We start from the raw sequence: 20,481 nt of genomic DNA, 5'->3' as shown, positions 1-20,481 counted from the left end.
AGTTTGCTAACTTACTAGTTTGAAATCTCCTATTTGGGCAGTTAAGAGGAAGAACCCCTGTCTTCTGTTATTCGTGTTACATCTGCTGCTATGCCACACAGACGGTGAAGCAGTCGGGCTTACCTAATGTGGACCTCGGAGGCAACTTCCATTAAGTCACCATCTACATTCCAAGGCAAAGTGTTTTCTGGAAGAGTTGCTTGGTCCCCACCCTCCTCCTGCTGATTGTGTCCACTGCTATGACTCGTTGGGTGAATTTTCACTTCTTCAATGGTATAAGTCTCCACAAAAGGAAAATTGAACTAAGCAGAAGGAATAGAAATGATAGTGATGCTTCGCTGTGCCCCCTGTGACAAAAAAGGCTCACCATCGTACTGACATTTTTATCATTTGGAAACTCTGACCAAGTTGCCCCAGGTTTTCGAGAAAAGAAAAACAAAACCTCTATTCCAGAAACTTTCCAGACTTGATCAGCACTGCTGTGACAGACAGTTCATACTTGTGAAGGACTTCCAACAATATTGATGCTGTAATTCCAGTGTAATGATACACTTTTCAGATGATCCCATGGACTTCATTATTACCTTGTTTAGCTAATGTGAAACTCAAGCATTAAGTTTCACACTTGGAATTTAATTCAGAAGAACCTAAATCTAAACTTATAGAAAGGTAATCAAATATGAATTCCCAGGTATTCATCTGCCAATTTAGCAAATGGACACAAACCTAGGACAGTTGTGATTAATCATTCTAGAGTGCCACCACGTAATGTTCAAGTGGTACTTTTTCTTCGTTGCCAAAGGAAGTTATCAGGGGTTGGAAAAACAATGAATCCTCAATTATGTCTGTACAAAACCTTCTGAACAGGATGAGGTGCAAAGATAACAAGGGTAGGACTTGAATATCTGGGTAGAGAATAGATGTGACTTAGTCCCTCACAGTCAGCTCTAGGTAACTCATGGAAATGCATAGCCTTCAAAATGAATGACTACACAGTAGCTTCTGTAAGCATGAGGCAGGCATTATCCCTAATGCGGAAGATCTAATAGCGTCATGATGCAAAAGTATTCTCACCGAGATCCAGGCTATAAGAGTTGCTTGGAGTTGAGATGACCATGGATTTCACTTGATTAATTGATTTATTGTACAGTTTCAGCTATTATATCTCCTGAATCTTTGCTCTTTGTGTGTAAACATGGTTTGGGGGAAAATTCTATAAGTTGATTAAACAAAAAATTAATAGTATGTTTTGCTTCATTGAGGTTTATATGCAGAAGGAAGAGGAAGGACTGTTTATTAAGGGATAATTCCCAAGCCATTGTTCTAAAGTCTGAAATGATTACTGATTAGTAACTGTATTCCCAATAAAAATTATTTGGTTATCTTAATTACTTCAAAGAAAGCATTTACAAAAAGATTTGGCATAAATTGTGTCCCCTAGTTAAGAATTCATATGCTGAAGTCCTAAACTTGAGTGTCTTTCAGAACAGTTTTTGAAGATAAAGTTTCTAAAGACACAATGACATTAAACACAGATCTATGTGGCAGAGCCTAATCCAGCATGACTTGTGTCCTTGTTAGTGGTGTAAATTTGAATTGATTGGAAAAATACTAGGGATTCATATGTCCCAAGGAACAGCCACATGAAAATACAATTAGAGTTCTTGAGTACTATGCTCCAAAGAGACAATGCCCTTATAAAAAATTAAACCAGCTGATAGTCAGCCCTGGAAGTGTGATAGTTTATCAAGGCTCATGTAATCCATGATGGGGAAATATAGGCTGTCCTTTGATATGGGATTCCTCTCAGTATGCTGTGAATGTTTTATTACCATTTGTTAATAAATAAGCTGATTTTTGACCTATAGCAGGGCAGAAACTGAATGCCGGGAGAAAGAAAGTGGAGTCAGAGAGATGCCATGTAGCTGCTGAAGAAGACAGATGCCAAAGCCTTTTCTTGTAGGCCACAGCCTCATGGTATAATGGAAATGGGTTCATGTAAGACATAAGAGCTAGTTAGGAATACATCTGAGCTGTAAAGAGTAAAAAAAAAAAAATAAGCCACATAAAGATGGAAAATACAGATAATCTGGATTATGTATATTATTTTTTCTTTGAATTTTTTGACTTCAGAGAGACATTTGATTCTGAGGGCTGCTAAGTTAAACTAATATATATCCTAAAGGTTTCTTCAAAAGTTGAGTCTTAGAATATGTTACTTTGGAAAAGAGGTCCTGGTTTTGTTTCCACAGAGGATCAGAACCTGTGGATTCCTTCCATACTAATGTGTTTTGATGTAGCAAGACCCCTGAAAGGTCTTCATGAATGCTAAAAATACTTCACCCAAAAAAAACAGCAGTAATCAGTTTGGAGAAAACTACACCCAAATTCCTAAAATGATTGTTTATAAATGTTTCTTTTAAGAGGGAATATGATATAGAAATGAATACTTTATATGGTATGGATCTTGGTTTATTGATACAAATTTAAGGTCAATTTTGTTTTATATATATTTATGTGTATGAATATATTTCTACTCTTTTTAAAGGTATGTTTATACAGCTCATTTAAAATTTAATGTGTAATTAAAAAAATATAGGTTAATAGTCATTTATAGTAGCCAAAGTTGTATTCATGTTAGCTAGGTTCTCTAGATATACAGAGATATATTTCAGTTAGTCTCCAACACTTCAGAAACCTACAGAATATGGCATTTAAAATGTTTTAAGAACTTAGACTTTTCTTGACAGTGAGACATGTCTGCTTCTGGCAGCACCAGTCGACTTCAAGAGGATGATGATAGTCACCTAAGAGCTTCCTTATGGAGTTTACTAACCATTTGGGAAATAAATTGTTCTTGCCTGAACTGCTTTGATGGTATGCTGTATGAACTGGACTTTCATGACCCACAGAAAAGTGACTGCTAAATTTTCCAAAAGATGGGATTGTCCTTCAGGGTTCCTGCTTCACAGAGGAAACTGCCAGACATTCTGCAGGATACAGAAGAAAGCAACTGATGAACTTTGCCAGTACATGGCAGAACAAATCTTCACATTTCCTGCTTCACTGAAAAGTGGGCCGGTTACTATGGGCCTATAGGATGAAGATGGATACCCCAATAATACAGAAGAACTTTGGGGGACTGTGCAGGCAGCAAGATGTCTCTGTCAATTCTAGAACTTTGAAAGTTGCTTACAATGTACTTCCTGTTTACTTAGATAATAGTATATCTTTCTCAGGTCTTTTATGGAGTTGGAAACTAGATAGTTACAATATTTTTATCTAAATTATCTTTTATTATAACTATAATTCTTGCTTGATACCTGTTTTGTTATATGTAATTTTACTATGTTAAAGTTAAAACCTTCCTTTTTATCAGATAGAAAAGGGGAAATGATGTGGGATTCCCCTCTGTATGCTATGAATATATTTTATTACCATTGATTAATAAAGAAGCTATTTTGGCCTATGGCAGGGTAGAATAGAGCTAGGTAAATGAACTAAACTACAAGGAGAAAGTGGAGTCAAGTAGATGCTATGTAGCTACTGAAAGAGATGCTAAAGCTTTACCAGTAGGTCACAGCCTCAAGGTAAAATCTAAAATAATAGAAATGGGTTTATTTAAGATATAAGAGCTAGCTAGGAATATGCCTGAGCTGTTGGCCAAGCAGTATTAGCATAGTTTTGTGTGATTATTTGGGTCTTGGTAGCTGGGAAATGAAATTGTAGTCTCCTTTAACAGTCTCTGTTGAAGAGTTAAGCAGAGGAGAAATCAGCTATTTTAGGAAAACTCCTTGAGGAATTACAAAAGACAAGACGAAGAAACTGAAGATATACAAGAGGTAATTCTAAGTGAAAAGAAGGTTTGAATTAAGAAGACAGAGAAATATAAACATGAGAACCAACAGAAGCAGGCTGTGTAATGTCCTGAGGACATCAGGGTGGGGTTTCAAACAGCTGCAGTGTGAAGAGTGAGAAGGGGAAGAGTCAAGGTCGCTGTGGGTCTGCTGGCGGAGGCGGGGGGCTTACACACCTTACAGCACAGGGGAGGCACAGTGGCCCTACAGATCTGAAGATAGGCTTAGACCCTTGAGGACTGAGCACTTAGCACACAATTGAAATAATGGGAACAAAGAGATCACCCAAGAGATGGGGTCCTAAGAAGGTAAAATTTAGAAGTTTTAAAATCATTCACCAATGGAGGCCATGGAAACCAAGAAATATGGGGCAAGAGAAGAGTCAGGAAGAGGGTGCAGTTGAAGGGACCCTGGAGGTTACTTTTACCCTCCATTTTACTGAGGTGGGAGTTACTATAAAAACTGTAAGGTGATCTTCAGTCTGCTCTACAGCTGTTCACAAACACTGACATTCCTACCATGAAAATGTGGCTAAGAGGGTGCAATGCTAAAACTGTAGAATTTGTCTCCTTCCCACACACCAGCCTGCTGCTGATTGATCCCAGAGCAGTGAGTCCTACTGTAATTAACACATATGTTGTCTTACATGGAAAAGCTTTTTAAAAATACATGCTATTCATATTTCTACATTTGTTTATAATTTATAGAAATCATTATGTGAATAAATATTATAAATACCATATAAATTTAATTGTTTATTGTAGTGTGGAATTGAGCTGGGGGGCTAGAGAAATGGCTCAGTTGTTGAGAGTGCTTGCTGCTTTTCCAAAGGACCCGAGTTTGGTTCCCAGTACAAATGTCAGACAGCTCACAACCACCTGTGACTGCAGCTCAAGAAATTTCAACTCCCTCTTGTGGTTTCCACAGGCAGATACAGACACACATTCTCTCTGTCTCTCTCTGTGTGTGCATGAGAGAGAGATCAACAATCAGCCTCTGATGGTTAGCTAGATTTACTGCCCTCTTCCTGCTATTGGTCCCCTTCTAACTATATCCAAGCACCATTTTTATCCTTAAGAATTTGTCAAACCACTGGGTTTTACAGCCACCCTTGTGTACTTTAATACTAACAGGTGGGCATAGTGTGAGCCTGAAAATATAGCTCATCATAGGTACTATTTCTTTTTTAGTATAACCACTTAAGTGGAAATCTCTCTTCATGCGTTTTGAATAACATCTATAAAATGGGGAAGCACATATCTGCAAACCTATGTAAGCCGTGAATATGAAGCCAATTGTCAGCAAGTGCCCATAAAACCTAAACATCCCAAGTTTAGGATCTGCTATTGTGAAACCAAGAAGAGAAAGCTCTCAAATTTTACTACTTTTCACCCTAAAGAACAGCTTGTGTGTGTGCAATTGTACCCCTCACTTCCTTTGCTTTTCAATGTAATACTAGAATTTTGGTTTTTCTTGGCACAAGGGAAAAGAAGTATAACCATATGTCAGAAGAAGCAAATGCATGGCAATGCTGGCATACACATTTCAAATTTTGAATGAAAGGCTAGGAAAAAAGAGATTAATGTAGGCAGATGAAAACAGACTTAGTGTTAATATCCGAAGCGTCTTTCTCTCCATAATTATTAGCCTTGCAAAGAAGCAACAAAAAGATGGCTATACCTGATTCTTTATGCTGGAGTACCTTTTCAGATGCTTTACAAATTCTTGTCGAGTGGTGTTCCGTACAACTATGAGAGCCATGCTTCCATTGTTTAACCTGAAATTAAACATCTGTGCTTGAGAACCAAGAAGTTCATCAATGGACTATAACTAAAACCACCCCATATCATTTTGGCTAACAAATGTGCTCACTAGAGGATATTCACCAATATTTAAAACATCACCATGTTGAACTGACCTAAAACTTTTTTAACCACATATTGTTGTGCTCTTGTTGAAGTGAGAGAGCTTTTTAAATTACTTTTATTAATCCCTGGGATTTCTTCTCAGCAAAACCTGACTACAGGGCTCTTTGAAAATCAAACTTTCACGCACCTAGTCACATCCAGAAGTAATATTAAATCCACCACAACTATCACTAAGAATTCTAAATGTGAAGCTTTGTATGCTTTTTTAAAAGTGTATTGCAGCATGCTGTATATTCACAAATGATTTGAGATAACCTGCAGGTAGATGTTTTTCTACAATCCAAACTGTGGTTAAAATATTTATGGGCAAAAGTTCTGTGTGACATAGAAAACAAAATAAACCACAGTGCCCTGGGTGCCTATGGTGTGGTCTGGTGCCAACATAGCCAGCCACAAATGCATCAGCGTTCGAAGGCATTTTGCAGAAATACTTGCAAACAATTTCATGCTTGATTTCAGTGCAAACACAAAGTTGTCCAAGAACAACAATGATATTACAAGAAACCATTAAATACATGGAGGTCAGATCGTGCTGTGAAGAGCCTCAGAAGTCACCTGTTTACTCATCCTGTGTAAGGATGGACCATTCCCAGTGGGAGGCACACAGTGACAATCAGAAGAATTGCTAAAAAGCAAAGCTCTTAACTGCTGGGTTAAATAGGGTCCAGCACCCCTACTATCTCCCTTCTGTCTCTTCCCTCTGAAAACAGCAGCATGGTGCTTCACGGCATTGTCTTTCCGGGTCATTTTTCTTAGTTGTGTATTTATAGAAAACCATCCTTTCTCATTGTGCTACCTGTTTGCATTTGGAAGAGAACTACTTTTAGATTCAAAATGGACATTTGCTTTAAAAAAAAATGTGCAAAGCAAAGAATGCCTTTAATTCTGTTAGGATATCAAATGCCCCACGGCTTATTTCACCAAAAATGTAGCCAAGAGACTCCTATCCGCCCTGTTCACATCAAGTAAACTAAAATGTTCTGGTTTCTGACTGAGAGCATCGACCTAACCCAGCCCTATGCCAGAGAAGCACATGTTTATAACAACTCGTCCGTCTCCAGCTCTCATGCTAAGGATATGCCTATATTAGAATTGGAGAGCACAGACATTCACAGGAAACATCAGCATTTAGTATAAGACCCAAGGGATGCTTTAGCCAAAGGGTTAGAAAGCCTGTGGTGACAAGGCAGCTTTTACATTTCAAAAATTGTTCACAATCTGTTCTACACATGAATCCTTTAGGAAGATTTAATTATCATACATAGATAAACTACCTTTCAATCCATAGTTCTCATTTTTTTAAAAAAATTAATACTTTATTCTTTGAGTTCATATGATATATTTTGATTATTAACACTGATTTCTTCCTCTAATTTCTCCCAGATCCCCTCCTCACATTCTCACACACCCACAACTTCATGTCGTCTTTCATCTTCCAGCAACATACCAAGTCTAGTTTCTGTTGCCCAGCTCATGAATGTGGGGCCACCCACTAGAGCATGGTCAACTACCAGTGGCCAGGACCATTAAGAAAACTGACTCTCCCTCCTCCCAGAAGCCATCAACAGCTCGTCCCCTCACCATGAGCCCCTCCCTGCACCGTGTTAACAATGACTGGCTGGATGTTATACAGATCTTATGCATCAGTGCTCCTGCCCAGGAGACACCATTTCTCTACAGTCACCCTCTGACCTCTGGCTCTCACAGTCTTTCCACCCCTGTTCCATAATGGTCCTTGAGCTTTGGTGGGGGTCAGGAGGATGATATGGATGTCCATTCACCGATATTTAGTCTCTGCACTTTTATCAGAGACTATATACCTAACACATTTCTAGCTAGCTAATAGTTAAAGCACTACCAAAGAGGTAATTAGTTATAAGATCTAAACATTAATAGTTCTCAAAATACTTGCCTGGTGTTGGGAGCAAAGCCTCTGGGTGCCACTGAACACAGACAGGGGATTCCCATGATGCTGATGTTCAAGAACTGCCCTTGGATGGTTTGCCATTGACCAGCACTTTCTAAAGAAATCCGAAGTGGCTGGTTACTTTCTCTCCCCAGTCACTAGGGATGGGGAGGGCTTCCAGCACATTCTTTCTGACTCACCAGACTCTGGAGATTGCTGAGCATTTCTGTAAGTAACAGGAACAAAAACATGTCACACATATGCAAAGCCAGCATCCACTACACATGAGACTCCAGAACCCATATAATTTTGCACAAAACATTCCTTAGTATACTATCACTAAATGTACAAATGTGTTACAAGAAGCAATTTCCATTTTTTAATTCCTGGAACTCTTCCTCAATGTTGCTTTAACATTTAAATTCCATGCTACCCCAAAAATTTTCATAGGGACCAAAACTGTGTGTTTGCACCAAAGTCTGGGTCATGTTGGGCACTCAAATAAGTGTCAGACGGGTAGATCAGTGGATGACTGATTATCTCACTGTCATTCTGGACGAATGGTTGCTTCTGAAGACAGGAGGTAAATTCCATGTTTACTAGAAGATACAGGAGTGTATGATTCTATACTCTACATTAGTATTTGAGAAAATAGCCCAAAAGCACAAGTCTAATAAACCACCTATGTCACTGTAGTTCATTATTTGAAGAGAAATAAAGTGGGGTTCAGGGGTTCAGAACACTGCTCTTGCAGAAGGCCCACATTCTGTCCTAGCACCACATGGCCACTCATAATTATCTGTAACTCTGGTCTCCGTGGGCACCAGACATGTATATGGTGCATACAGGCATACAGGTGCATACGGCCAAATCATGTGTATGTATTTTACTAAAAATACAGATGAGTAAAGATATTACACAGAGCTTTTATTTACCTTTCTTGTTCATCCCGAGGGCATCCAGCTGGTAAAAATGATATTTTGCAATTTTCTGGCCTAAATAATGAAATTCACTATTAATAGTTATTGCCATTGGGATATAGAATTTTTGCCACAAGGAAAGCACTTACTGAAGTTTGGCCAAGGCTTTGAGTACAGCAAAGTCTCTCCGCTGACTAGGGGACATCCATCGGTATTTCTCTGCCAGAGCCAAAGTCCTTCCACCAAAGCCGAACATGGCTGAGAACCCAAAGCGAAGAAGCTTGCCAGCAGAGCTGAAGCTGCAGACATCTACTGACTGTATGTGACCTTAAGAGGTGTATTTGATCCACCAGGGAGTGGTTGAGATAGCAGACATCAGAGAGAATGTTTATTTACTTAAGGAATTATTCCAGATACCTTACCTCATAGTTACTTATCCTTGCTCTCCTTCACCTGTCTCTACTATAACAACTGTGAATTCCACTTTCAACTGATGTGCAAAGAAACTCAAAGTAGTAAATCTTATCTATTTCCCATAAAAGGAGAGGGCGTGTGATGGTGGAGCAGATGCACCAGGAAAACAGAGTTAATATTAGCTTTGCATTGCATTTATCCGGGCTTCAGTGCTGTCATACGGGATAACTTACGACCTGCAGGTATGCCCTGGTAGTTTTCCTCCTCTGACAATATGCTCTTACTCCTGAAGTCTTGGAACAGTCAAAAAATAGTGCAGATTATATATGCAAGTGGTATGCGTGAACTTTCTCCATTGTGTTTTACAACTGTGATTTTTTTGAACAGCATTACAATATTTTTTCCATCAAGATAATAGTAATAAACCTCATGTATTGCTCTTTTCAAAGCATGTAGTTGAACTGAAATGCAATTTAACTAGATGATGCCTTGCCTTTGAGCTTTAGACAAACATTTCTATGCTTAGAGACAGAGAACTTTACATTCCTGGATAAGACTGACAGAAACACAGCTCCTTATATGAATAAAAGCGTCCTTATTCCACGTGGCCCTCTCTAGAATTCTTACCCATTATAATGTGCATAGTTGAAGTCACCACATGAGGAATTCCACAAAGAGAATGTGCCAATACATTCGTAGATCCTGCCAAGACAGTTTTAAAACACGTATCATCAGTAGAGTCTGTGTTTTAAATTAACATGTGCTCTTACTACACAGTCACGACCATGTAATAGTCAGATGAAAATTAATGGAACTTTATGACAGAAAGTTGATTTAAAAAATTATAAATACAGCTTTCCATTCACAGCACAGATGCATGTCAAATGTTTGCAGAACTATCAAATTTCTAAATGATTTAAAAGTTAGGAAAAACTCCTCCCCTTGCCCCTCTGACACCTGCAACTGGTGGTGACCTGATCCAGTCCCTCTCCAGCTGCAGGATTCAGGAGAGTGGCCCTGCCTCGCGTGGGCAGCACTGTAGACAGGGTCTGAGAGGGGCACCGCCAGTATTGTGTGGTGATGGGGAGGAGGGAAAGACGCCCTCCCCTCTTGCCCCTTCTGCCTTTAGCTGGCGAAGGAGATGACTCCTTTAACAGACGCTGTACTCGCGTCTCGTTCGGGCAGCACAGTGGAGTTGACCCTGTTGAGTAGGGCACAGAATAGCCAGTCCCGAGAACTCGAGCATGGGAGTCCTAAGCCCATCCCTCAGCTGCCACGTGGTGGCATGGGTGGGAGAGAGATACCCATCAATGCCTGAGGCCGGAGGGAGAGCTGGCCCTGAGGTTCTAAGAGCCTGCCCCCATCAGCTGAAACGCTCAGGAGAGCAGCACAACAGAGCTGACCCTGTTGGTGGGGGTGTAAGTGATCCAACTCCAATGTTGTGAGCAAGGGAGAGCTGTCCCCATTACTCCTATGTCATGTGGCACCATGTGCTGTAGGAAATCCAACAGCCAGTAGTTACCACCCACTGGGGCGTGGCCTCTTATACTATTTGTAGAGCATGTATTGGGCCTCTTTTCCGGCTGCAGAATTCAGTTTCTGATCTCCGTTCCAGCAGAGGATTCTGATTTGTGAGTCTACCCCTAAATAAACAACCGTCTATTTCTCAATTCTGAGCTAGTGTGGGATTTCTTTTAAGCCTCCTTCTTCAACCACGGGTAGAGGAGAGATATCTTTTCCCCTCCCTCCGGTCTATCAAAGCCCGAGGCAGGTAAAAGAGCTGGCTCTGAGATCTTAAAAGCAGGAGAGCTGTTTCTGGCCCTCATCAGCCGCAGCACCTAAGAGAGCAGCCCCTTCACCTCTCCTGGGTAACAGTAGAGAGGTCCCTGAAAGTGGAGGTGTGGGAGATCCTGTCCTGAGGACTTGAAAGTGAGAAAAATGGCCCCAGACCTTGTTCATTGCTCAAGGGGTGATCTAGACAGGGCAATCGTGGAAACCTCAACTTGATTGAGAAGATGGGAGAGCTGGCAGGCTGACCAACCCTGCAACTACCTAGGCGCAGAACCAGGGTTATGTGCTGGCCCAGCCCAACATCCACCCCATCTGTGAACTCCTGGAGCACGGGATTGGGGTAGAGGTGGGGACTTCTGTAGACTCAGGGCTGTTCAGTCGCCATCACACAGAGGAGCAACGGGACATTCAGGAAGAGTTCCAGCAGGAGCCCAGTGTTGATGGTACAGCAGAGACCAGGGGCCTCAAAACAGACCAGTGATTCTTTGGGATAAATGCCTGCATGTGAAAATCTATGGATAAAGGGGTTTAAAAATACAAGTTAGAAAATACCACAAAATATTAGAAAATTGGAGCAGGTATATCAGCCCAGTACTACAGCGCTTGCTACCATATATAAGGTCTGTATTCCCTCCATGGTACCACAAATTAGAGAATAGTTCACTGACTTATATCTATTTTGATGATGATATTTATATTCTCTCAAAATTACAAATATATAGAAGCTTACTCCATTCAACTTTACCGAATAAGCCTTTCGCTTCTATATAAAAATGGGCAGTAACAGCAGAAGAATGTCTATATGGGCAAAGACGAGCACATAGAAAAAATCAGTCATTAATAAAAAATACATTATCATTGTAAACTCTGACAGGCATGTTCAAAATACATTCTGTGAAAATTAGAGGGGAATTCTCACTTCACATAGGTTTCCTTTCATTTCTGAGGCAAAAACTGCTCCATGTGAAGAAAATATTTAACTTGATTATTATCCTCTAAAACTGTGTACACAAAATATAATTTCTGATTTTCATAATTATTTGGATAATTCAAAATACTCTAGGATTCTTCCATCTACTCATAGAAGGGGAAAGCTCCCTAGTGAAGGCCCTATGATGTTTCTGTATGACCCAAATCATACACGCTTGCTTCCAAAGGGGGAAGGAACAAATCCTCATCTCCAGGCCGGTAAAGGTATCGGAAAGTATGGGAAGAGGTTGAATTGGGCAATAGGTAAAAATTAATTTTCGCTAAGAACTGTGAAAGCCTGGGCCTGTTGTACACTCATCACCGAGCCAGGGCATTTCTGTGACCATGAGCAAGGGCTCTAGCGTGTCACCTGCGACTGTGTCCTTTGGTGTTCATTTGCAGAAGCTGCAGAATCTCTACCACTACTACCGTCAACAAGGATGTCATTGAAATAAGCCTTATGCCACCAAGCATTGAACAATAGTAAGCACACTTTAATTACTAATGAACAATAAGCATGATTAAACCTGAATTCTAGCCATAACAACGCGAGCACCACCAAAGTTCAACTTACTAACTGAACACGTCATTCTGACTGAGTGACCAAAACCAAGATATATTATGACTCTAATTACTTAAAATGTGGCAACTGACTGTTTACTGAATAATGCTCACTGGGAACAGAACAAGGATATCAATCTCACCAGTTCTATTCAAAATCATCCTAAGAGCTTTGTTCTGAACAGTTAGTCAAGAGGACTATATAAAAGAAATTGGAAAGGAAGTAGTTAAATTGTCACTGCTGTAAATAACATGATCACTTAGAAAACCCCAAAGACTGACTTCGGTAAGGTTGCAGGAAACAAAATTCATATATGTGTGTGTGTACATATATATATGTACGTATATATATTATTTACTCATAGCACAATATCATAAATAAATCAAGACAATAAAGCCATTTGCAAATACTACCAAAGATACTTAGGAGCAAATTTCTCTAAAGAAATAAAGGACTTGAAAACTTAAAGCTATAAACATCAATGAAAGAGGCTGAAGCTGGTATAAATAAATGCATACATCTCTTGTGTTCACAAAGTAGGAGAGATAATCCTGCTAAAATATCCATAGTATCCTAAACAGTTCCTCTCAAAGGATCCAAAGCAATCTCCATGGAAATGTACAGTTCATCATAGAAACAAAAATTAAACTTTTTTTTTTTAAAGAAAAGACAAGACTCCAAGTATCTACCACAATCTTGAAAGAAGAGCAAAGCTTGGGAGGCAACATACACCTTCAAAGTCGGCTGTAAAACTATAGTCATTGAAACAGCATACTGTTGACATTAAAAACAGGTATACTTATCAGCAGAATATAACACAAATACCCTAAATGGAAAACTCCCATACTTATGGTGAACTGATATTCTACAGATAAACACACACAAAACAACAAAAGGAAGTTACAGTCACCGAGACTGGACACTTGGTGTCCACGTGCAGGAGAATGAAATCAGACTCTCACATAGCTTGTACACAAAAGCAACTGACAGTGGATTAGATACTGGCAGACCTTCAGTGAGAGACAGCAGAGTGGGTGACTCTGTGCTGCTGTTCGAATCCCCAACAGGTGATAAGAGCAAAACTGTATGCATAGATTATACCCCACTGAAAAGCTTCCACAAGAGACTCAGTGGAGCTGAAGATAGCCTGGTGATTTCTGACAATGTGGGCAGATGGACAGACTTGTAGGATATTCTGTCAGGTAAAATACAACAGGTATGAAGAAACAGACACTGTAAAAATCTTAGCAGGGAGTAGGTAACAGTGGTGGAGAGATGGAAAGTGTAGAGCCACGCTGGCCAAGGAGGCAAAGTGCAGCTTAGAGAGAATATCAAGAGTTCCATTGTAAAATATGCTGACGACAATTAACGTGTAACATACGTGAAAACTACTAAGAGAAGAATTCATTTTCTCACAGATAAGAAAATGATAAATATGTAAGACAGTGAATATGGTAATCAGTCCAAATTAGTCATTCCACGATGCCTAGATATTCCAAAACGTGCTGTACATAGTCATGGACAGCTTTTAGTCAATTTAAAAATAAGTGGGGAAAAGTCACTTAAATCAACTATGCCAGAAATAAACTAACTTTAAAAAATGTGTTTCTCAGGCCCCACTTTAGATATAATGTGAGTCAGTCTGCAGCTTTTAAGATGCCCAGGTGAATTTTCTAGAGGTACAGTCTATGAAGAAGCAGTAGCAACATCACCTGGTTCCTAGGTTCCACCCCCTAGGTATGAATTGAGTGTGTGCGTGAGCACACAGAGTGGAGCAGGTTAAGTGCTTTAACAAATGCTGATCAAGATTTTTGCACTCTCAGTCTGCGAACAAGTCGTCTAGAAACGCTTACTCGTGAGACCTTTGGTAAGAATTCCCCATGAACTTTTGGAGCTTACTGCCTGGGTGTTATTCATATGATTCATGACGAATCAATTATTCAGAAGGGGAAAAATTGTTTTTCTCTTGCTGCATGAGATGTACAGTTGAGGCTTTGGAGAGAAGACACATTTAGACAGGGGTCTTTAGTATTATTGTTTGCAGTATTGCATGACATCATGTCCTCCATTCCTGAGGTTGAAGAGGACTGTAAAAGCTATCTTCCAGAAAGGCCTTAAGATACTTAATGGAATTCTGTGACACACAATAGCTAAGGACATGAATCATGACTCAAGAAAGGGAAAACAACTCCCTGTGAGCTTGAAGTGTGACGAGTACTCAAGCAATATCCTTTTGAAATGCCAAAATCAGTTTGCTCCCTGACCTGTCAAGTGGTCCAACCACCATCCAACGCAGTTGAGTCATCATAGGAAGCAAGACCACATCATTCATCATCTACTCATCAAGGCGTTACCTTAATCTTTGAATGTGACTTTCTTTAGCATGCTGAAGAAAACACAAAAGTTCATGAGATGGTGCACTTGACATTAAAAAATTACAGATAGTATTATTCCCTTCCAGGAATTTGTAGACTATTTGAAAAGATGTCGGCAATAAAGAACACTACACTGTTCACATGAATAGCAGAGGGTAAACATTTTAATTAGCAGGAAACATTATTTTTCTGAACACTACCAGCAACTTTGCCCACCAGCCCCTCCCCCACACCTGCTGAAATGTGCTAAAAACAAAGATCTGGGGTGAGGGGCTGCAGTTCTTGAAAGAGAAAGTGAAACCCTTACTGATAAAGTACTAGGCATCATACACAGAAAAAAATGAATGAATGAATGAATAAGTAAATAAATAGATAAATAAATGAAAAAAATTGTCCTTGGAAGTGCAAGCACTTCTGCAGAACAATTAACTTAATTAACTAGACAGCATGAATATTCATAAGGCGGTTAATGTCTCCTACATCCAAGCAGATAAATGCGCTGTAATGACTTCCTAGTCAAGCATATCTAAAATTCTCATGAAAGCAGCACCTACACATTGGTTCTTTGCCTTAAATCTAGAAATTAACAGTCCCTCGGCAATATTTTATTCTCCCCAAATTAATTGGAAAGCATGAAATTTATTTATGCAAACTCTACAGGAATCTATGATTCAGAGCCATCAGTGTGTGGATTAAGTCTTGTCTTACAACAACTGGATTGCTTATTTATTTTTATGTCCTCTCAGGCTTCTCTCGCTATCCCCCATTCCCTTCTAATCAGACTGTCTGTATAGTTTCTCAGCACCAGTTCCCATAGCAACAAACACAATTCCTAATAGCCAGCAGTTCAAATACAGGCTTTCCCACATCGGATACATTTGAGTCTGAGGATAATTCAGCAGCTTAGTCTGTTGGCTCAGTGGAGTAATTTACTAAACACTCTCCCTCTGGGTGTCTCTCTCCAGGAGGCAAATGGCTTCAAAGGCAGACTGTCTCCTCATGGGCAGCTTGGAAACTTCCTACCTAGCTCTTGTTCCCATTCTTCATCAAAAGCCCTGACTAGGCATAGCATCCTCGTATTAAACAACCCTCCCTATTAGACAGAATTAGCAAGCAGTCAACAGCCAGAGTTTGGCAGCCTGCTGTATCTTCCAAACAAAAAGATCACAATGCCATTCCTGGAAAAAGCCATTGAAAAATGGGCTATTTTCAAATTGTAAATAGGCTTTGAAATTAAGCGGGGAGAAATCCCCAATGCCTCAACATTATGCGTTTGTAAAAATTGATTACATATGATAGACATAAAGATAATGACCAATTTTTATAACCAGCTCCCTCCGCTCCATGTCAAGCACACGCTCCTGAGAAGCTGTCCTATGCATTCCTGAGCCGCGGTGGTTAGTGGATGGCCTCAGAGTCAAGTGCTAATGAGAAGAGCAGCAGCCTGGGCACACAGACTGCCAGAAGAGCCCACCAGCTATGAGCAGAACTGCTAAAACGACACTGAAGGGTCAAAATCAAACGGCGTGAAACAATGGCCCAAACTGCATCTCCCTCCCTTGCAGACAAGGCTGCTTTATTATCTTCTTGGAGACCATCATTCCTTTTCGTAGTGCTTTAAACTGTCAGGATGTATTCAAATCTCTCTCCCCCTTTCAATAGTGGCTTTGTGGAAAACTTTATCCTCTACAAGGGCATTTGGATCTGTTCTGATTTGCTTTTTTTTTAAATGGTATTTCTATAGGTATCTACTGAATAACATATATACTTGCAAAATCACAAATATGCTTTACAATAATAAAACCCTAAAGCTAATTCCTTAGGGAACCACTTACATGTTAAACACGTAAGGAGAGCTACTGCAATTCTAAATGTTTGGCATGGCTATGGTTATTACACAGAACGTTGAATTTTCTTTTAAACACACACATTTTTTTGTGTTTTCATAAGAAAAAATGTATTTTACTAGTTTTGTCTATAATTTTTTATTGGTTAGTTTTTTGTCAGCTTGAAGGAAGCCAGAGTCATTTGGGCAGAGTGAATGTCAACTGAAAGTCTCCAGCCACAATGGGCTGTGGGCATTTTCTTGATTGAGGATGGATGTGAGAGAGGCCAGCTCACTGTATGTAATGTCACCATTGGACAGGTGGGCTGGAGGCTATAACAAGGCAGGCCAGTCCGCAGCATTCCTCCATGGCCTTCGCATCATTGGCTGCCTCCAGGCTCCTGCCTCAAGTTACTGCCCTGACTTCCTTTCATTCTAGACTACAAGCTATATGCTGAAATAGAGCATCTTCTCCTCAGGGTGCTTTTGGTCACTGTATTTTATCACAGCAATAGAAACTCTAATCTTTTAAAATGAAAAAAAAAACTAGCAATTTCCCTCTATTATTGCTCAATGGAACGAGTGAATTATGTACCTAACAGCGTATTCTTTTCTTAACCATACATTGTCTTGCTCTGTTTCCCTTGCTTCAAACCTCTGCTTTCTCCACAAGCAATTCTGTACCCTGCATCCAAATTAATCCTCTTGAACTATGCTCCATTGCATGGTTTCCCTAATATGAAGCATACCATAACTCTCTTCTGCTTCTCAGGTCAAACTCAGACCCCTTTCTGTGGCATGTCTGCAGAGTGTCCACCAACTGGCCTGCCCGTGCACTATCATCTCCCATCAAAGCCTTCCTTTCTTTGCTTCAAGTGTTCCCAATTTTGCCTCTGCTTTTATTATGGTGGAGCCTATAGTTTAAGTGTTCTGTGTATTCACTCAACTTAATAAACATTATTGCATACTCCCTGTGCTAAGGTACCAGGGATATGCTTGGGATAAGAGATGAGGACTGGAAGGCGTTTGCCCTCCAGAATCTGGGTTCTCTTCAGACACAAGCAAGTTCCCTATTAAATCAGAGTTGTCCAAGGTCCACATTTTACCTCACAGGACCCTGTAAACACCATATGCAGAGTAGCCCGATTTTGAAACTTTTCATCTGGTTCTGGGGGGTCATTAGACCTTTTCATAATGAAATAAAAATTCCACCAATAATTACTTAGGTGTCTATATATCCTTTGAACACTCCAGACTTCATAGTACAATAATCTTGTAATCACGTGGGTGTTATACATGATTCCCCTAATAGAGATTAGAAAAAAATGAGGCTCCAAAGATTAAATGTCTTTCCCCAAGTTTTACATTTGCTTGTGAAAATCCTAGATGATTAGTGAGGCTGTCTAAAAAGCCTGTACATTTGAGTATCATTAGGAGATAGGAAAAGGAATTACAGAAGAGAATATTGTTTGCGTTTTTGTCAACATGACACAAGCTAGCATTGTCTCGGAAGGATTCTCCACATCAGATTGGCCTGTAGGCAGGTCTGTGGGATATGAGGTATTTTCACTAACGACATGGAGAGTCCAGCTCACTGGGGTTGGAGCCAGCCCTAAAAAGTTGGTACCCAGTTGTAAAGGTAGCTGAAAAAGTCATGGAGAACAAGCTAGTAGGCAGCATCCTTCTATGTCTCTGCTTCCATCCTTGCCTTGGCTTCTCTAATTGATGGGCTATAAACTAGCTGTAAGATGAAATGAGCCCTTTTCTCCCCAGCTGGGTTTTGGTCATAGCAATAGAAAACAAACCAGGGGGAGCAATTTAGTGAATCTGTGGGGCTACACCTTGCCTGCTGGTATTAGGCCAAGTGGAAGCTGAGTTCCCGTGGGAGTCAGGAGGTGGTCCAAGTCTACACCAGCATCCTTCTGAGCTCTGAGGAGCAGGGCATGGGCAGCTTCGCTAGCAGATCCATCTCCACCAACACAGACAATACTGGGGACACAGAAGCAAGCAGAAGAAAGCCGATTAGTTGATATTGAGGAAATCTAGAATTTAAAACATTTTATAACCTTCCTTTCATAGTATGTATATGGGACTGTGTAGTGGATAGGATCACTCAAAATAACCTCAAGCCTTTAGTAAGGGACAATGGTTCAGAAGACACAGCACTACACAGGTACACATATTTTATAAAACCAGACCCTCCACAGTGCTCCATAGACAAAATAGTTACAAGGCTTTAAACAGAGAACATTCCAACTCACATCTAACCACCATGTGTTTGTTCACATCCAAAAGCATGTCACTCCAAGTTTTTGAACTCTTTATCTCTTGGGCTTCAAATTTTTCCATGAAATTTCTTAATGTCTTATGAACTTTGTTAATCCTTATCCATGACTATGTACCTGTTGCATGTGATTTACAAGGACCATATAAACCCTTCCTATCGAAAGATATAATTTCACTTGAAAGAGTTTGATTCTTAGATGCTTAGGATGGCAACCCATGACCACACGTGACACCACCACAGGTGTGTTAGAGTCAGAGGAGATCTTTCCTTGAGTATTCCCCTAGACAAATAAATGAGGAAATGACCCGGGACATGTTGTCATGATACAGATGTTAGGAGACTGTTTTGAAATGAATCCAAATGACAACTATAACAACAGAGCAAGAGTGAATAAGTGCTATTGTGAATATCAGCTAGTGGCTGTGACTGTCTACATATCCGACACTGTTCTCAACAGTTGACTCTCTGGGTGTTAACTTCTTTAAGTGACAGCTGCAGACACTAGATATTGATAGCCTCGATTCACAGATCAGGAAGCTAAGGCTTAGAGAGATTAAGTAGATTTCCCATGGTCACCCACTTTAAGTATCCACACTATCATTCAATAGAACGTTCTAACTTTCTTTTTCCTATGTAAGAAATACAAAGACCGTAGCCTTACGGAAACTTTACTACTTTGAAATCAATGTGAACCAAAAAAGTCAAGATGAAATAGAATGAGTTAGAAAGGAATAAATATATAGCTCAATAAAAACAAAAATAAAGTATCAGAAATTAACAGATTAAAAAAAAAGGAACACATGTACCGACTCATGTCAACAACTACTAGATCACGGTTAAGGCTCACTGTCAACTTGACTGGGTTTAGGATCACAATGGATATATACTTCTGGTCAAGTACGTATTTCTAGAAAGTTTTAACTGAGGAGGGGAGATGGTGTGGGTAGCACCATCCTATAGGCTATCGTTCCTGACTGAATACAAATAGAAGTGAGCTGAGGACCAGAATTCATTCTTCTCTGCTTGTTAACTATGGAAATAATGTGAATCGCAGTCTCACACCCCTGCTGCCCTGCCTTCCCACCATGAAGATGCTACCACCTTCAAACTGTAAGCCAAATCAAACCCTTCCTTCCTTCAACTGATTTCTTAAAATGCCCAGTTGATTTTTACCACAGCAAAGAGGAAAGTCAAGCTAACCAGACTGCTCAGATTACATCACGTATATGACATAAACCCAATGCACGTGTTTAATATACAAGCACCGTGGAACAGATACTACAGGGAGAAACATCATCCTTTTGCCATAAGTCACTCTACACTGAAGAGCGACTCGAGTGGCCCCTTTGCATCTGAGAAGTCTTGCTGTTCTCGGGATGGGTAAACTTTGTCACTGGCCTCCATAGAATGATTTTTTTTCTAGAAAAGTGGAATCAGGGTGTACATTTCTTTCCACTTCTAAAAGAAGAATAACAAAGGACTTTAAGGGACTGTTTGCATATCTTCTATCACAACCAATATTATCTTTAAAATGTTGAATTTCAGGTTGTCTTTTTTTTTTGAGTCAGGGTTTGGCTTTAAAAACACTTACTAGCTATAACAAATATCAAAGTCAACCTGAGAAAATGTCAGTGTTAGTCATATAAC

The 20,481-nt window shown here is 39.9% G+C and overlaps 1 protein-coding gene across 1 annotated transcript in view; it reads right to left on the bottom strand.

Annotated features, from left to right (window-relative positions):
• Positions 1 to 20,481, bottom strand: part of Cerkl (ceramide kinase like) — an 85,405-nt gene that overhangs the window by 1,479 nt on the left and 63,445 nt on the right. Inside the window, exons 5-12 of the mRNA XM_057755420.1 lie at positions 18,394 to 18,536; positions 9,653 to 9,727; positions 8,761 to 8,938; positions 8,627 to 8,686; positions 7,892 to 7,917; positions 7,698 to 7,806; positions 5,538 to 5,634; positions 124 to 302 (exon numbers count right to left, since the gene is read on the bottom strand). Coding sequence (XP_057611403.1) covers positions 124 to 302; positions 5,538 to 5,634; positions 7,698 to 7,806; positions 7,892 to 7,917; positions 8,627 to 8,686; positions 8,761 to 8,938; positions 9,653 to 9,727; positions 18,394 to 18,536 — 867 coding nt within the window. The remainder of the gene's footprint in view (positions 1 to 123; positions 303 to 5,537; positions 5,635 to 7,697; positions 7,807 to 7,891; positions 7,918 to 8,626; positions 8,687 to 8,760; positions 8,939 to 9,652; positions 9,728 to 18,393; positions 18,537 to 20,481) is intronic.

This window comes from Chionomys nivalis, chromosome 22 (genome assembly GCF_950005125.1).
Source record: "Chionomys nivalis chromosome 22, mChiNiv1.1, whole genome shotgun sequence".
In the NCBI taxonomy this organism is placed as follows: Eukaryota; Metazoa; Chordata; class Mammalia; order Rodentia; family Cricetidae; genus Chionomys; species Chionomys nivalis.
Note: the sequence above shows the minus strand (reverse complement) of the source record. Positions and strands in the feature narration are given on the sequence as shown.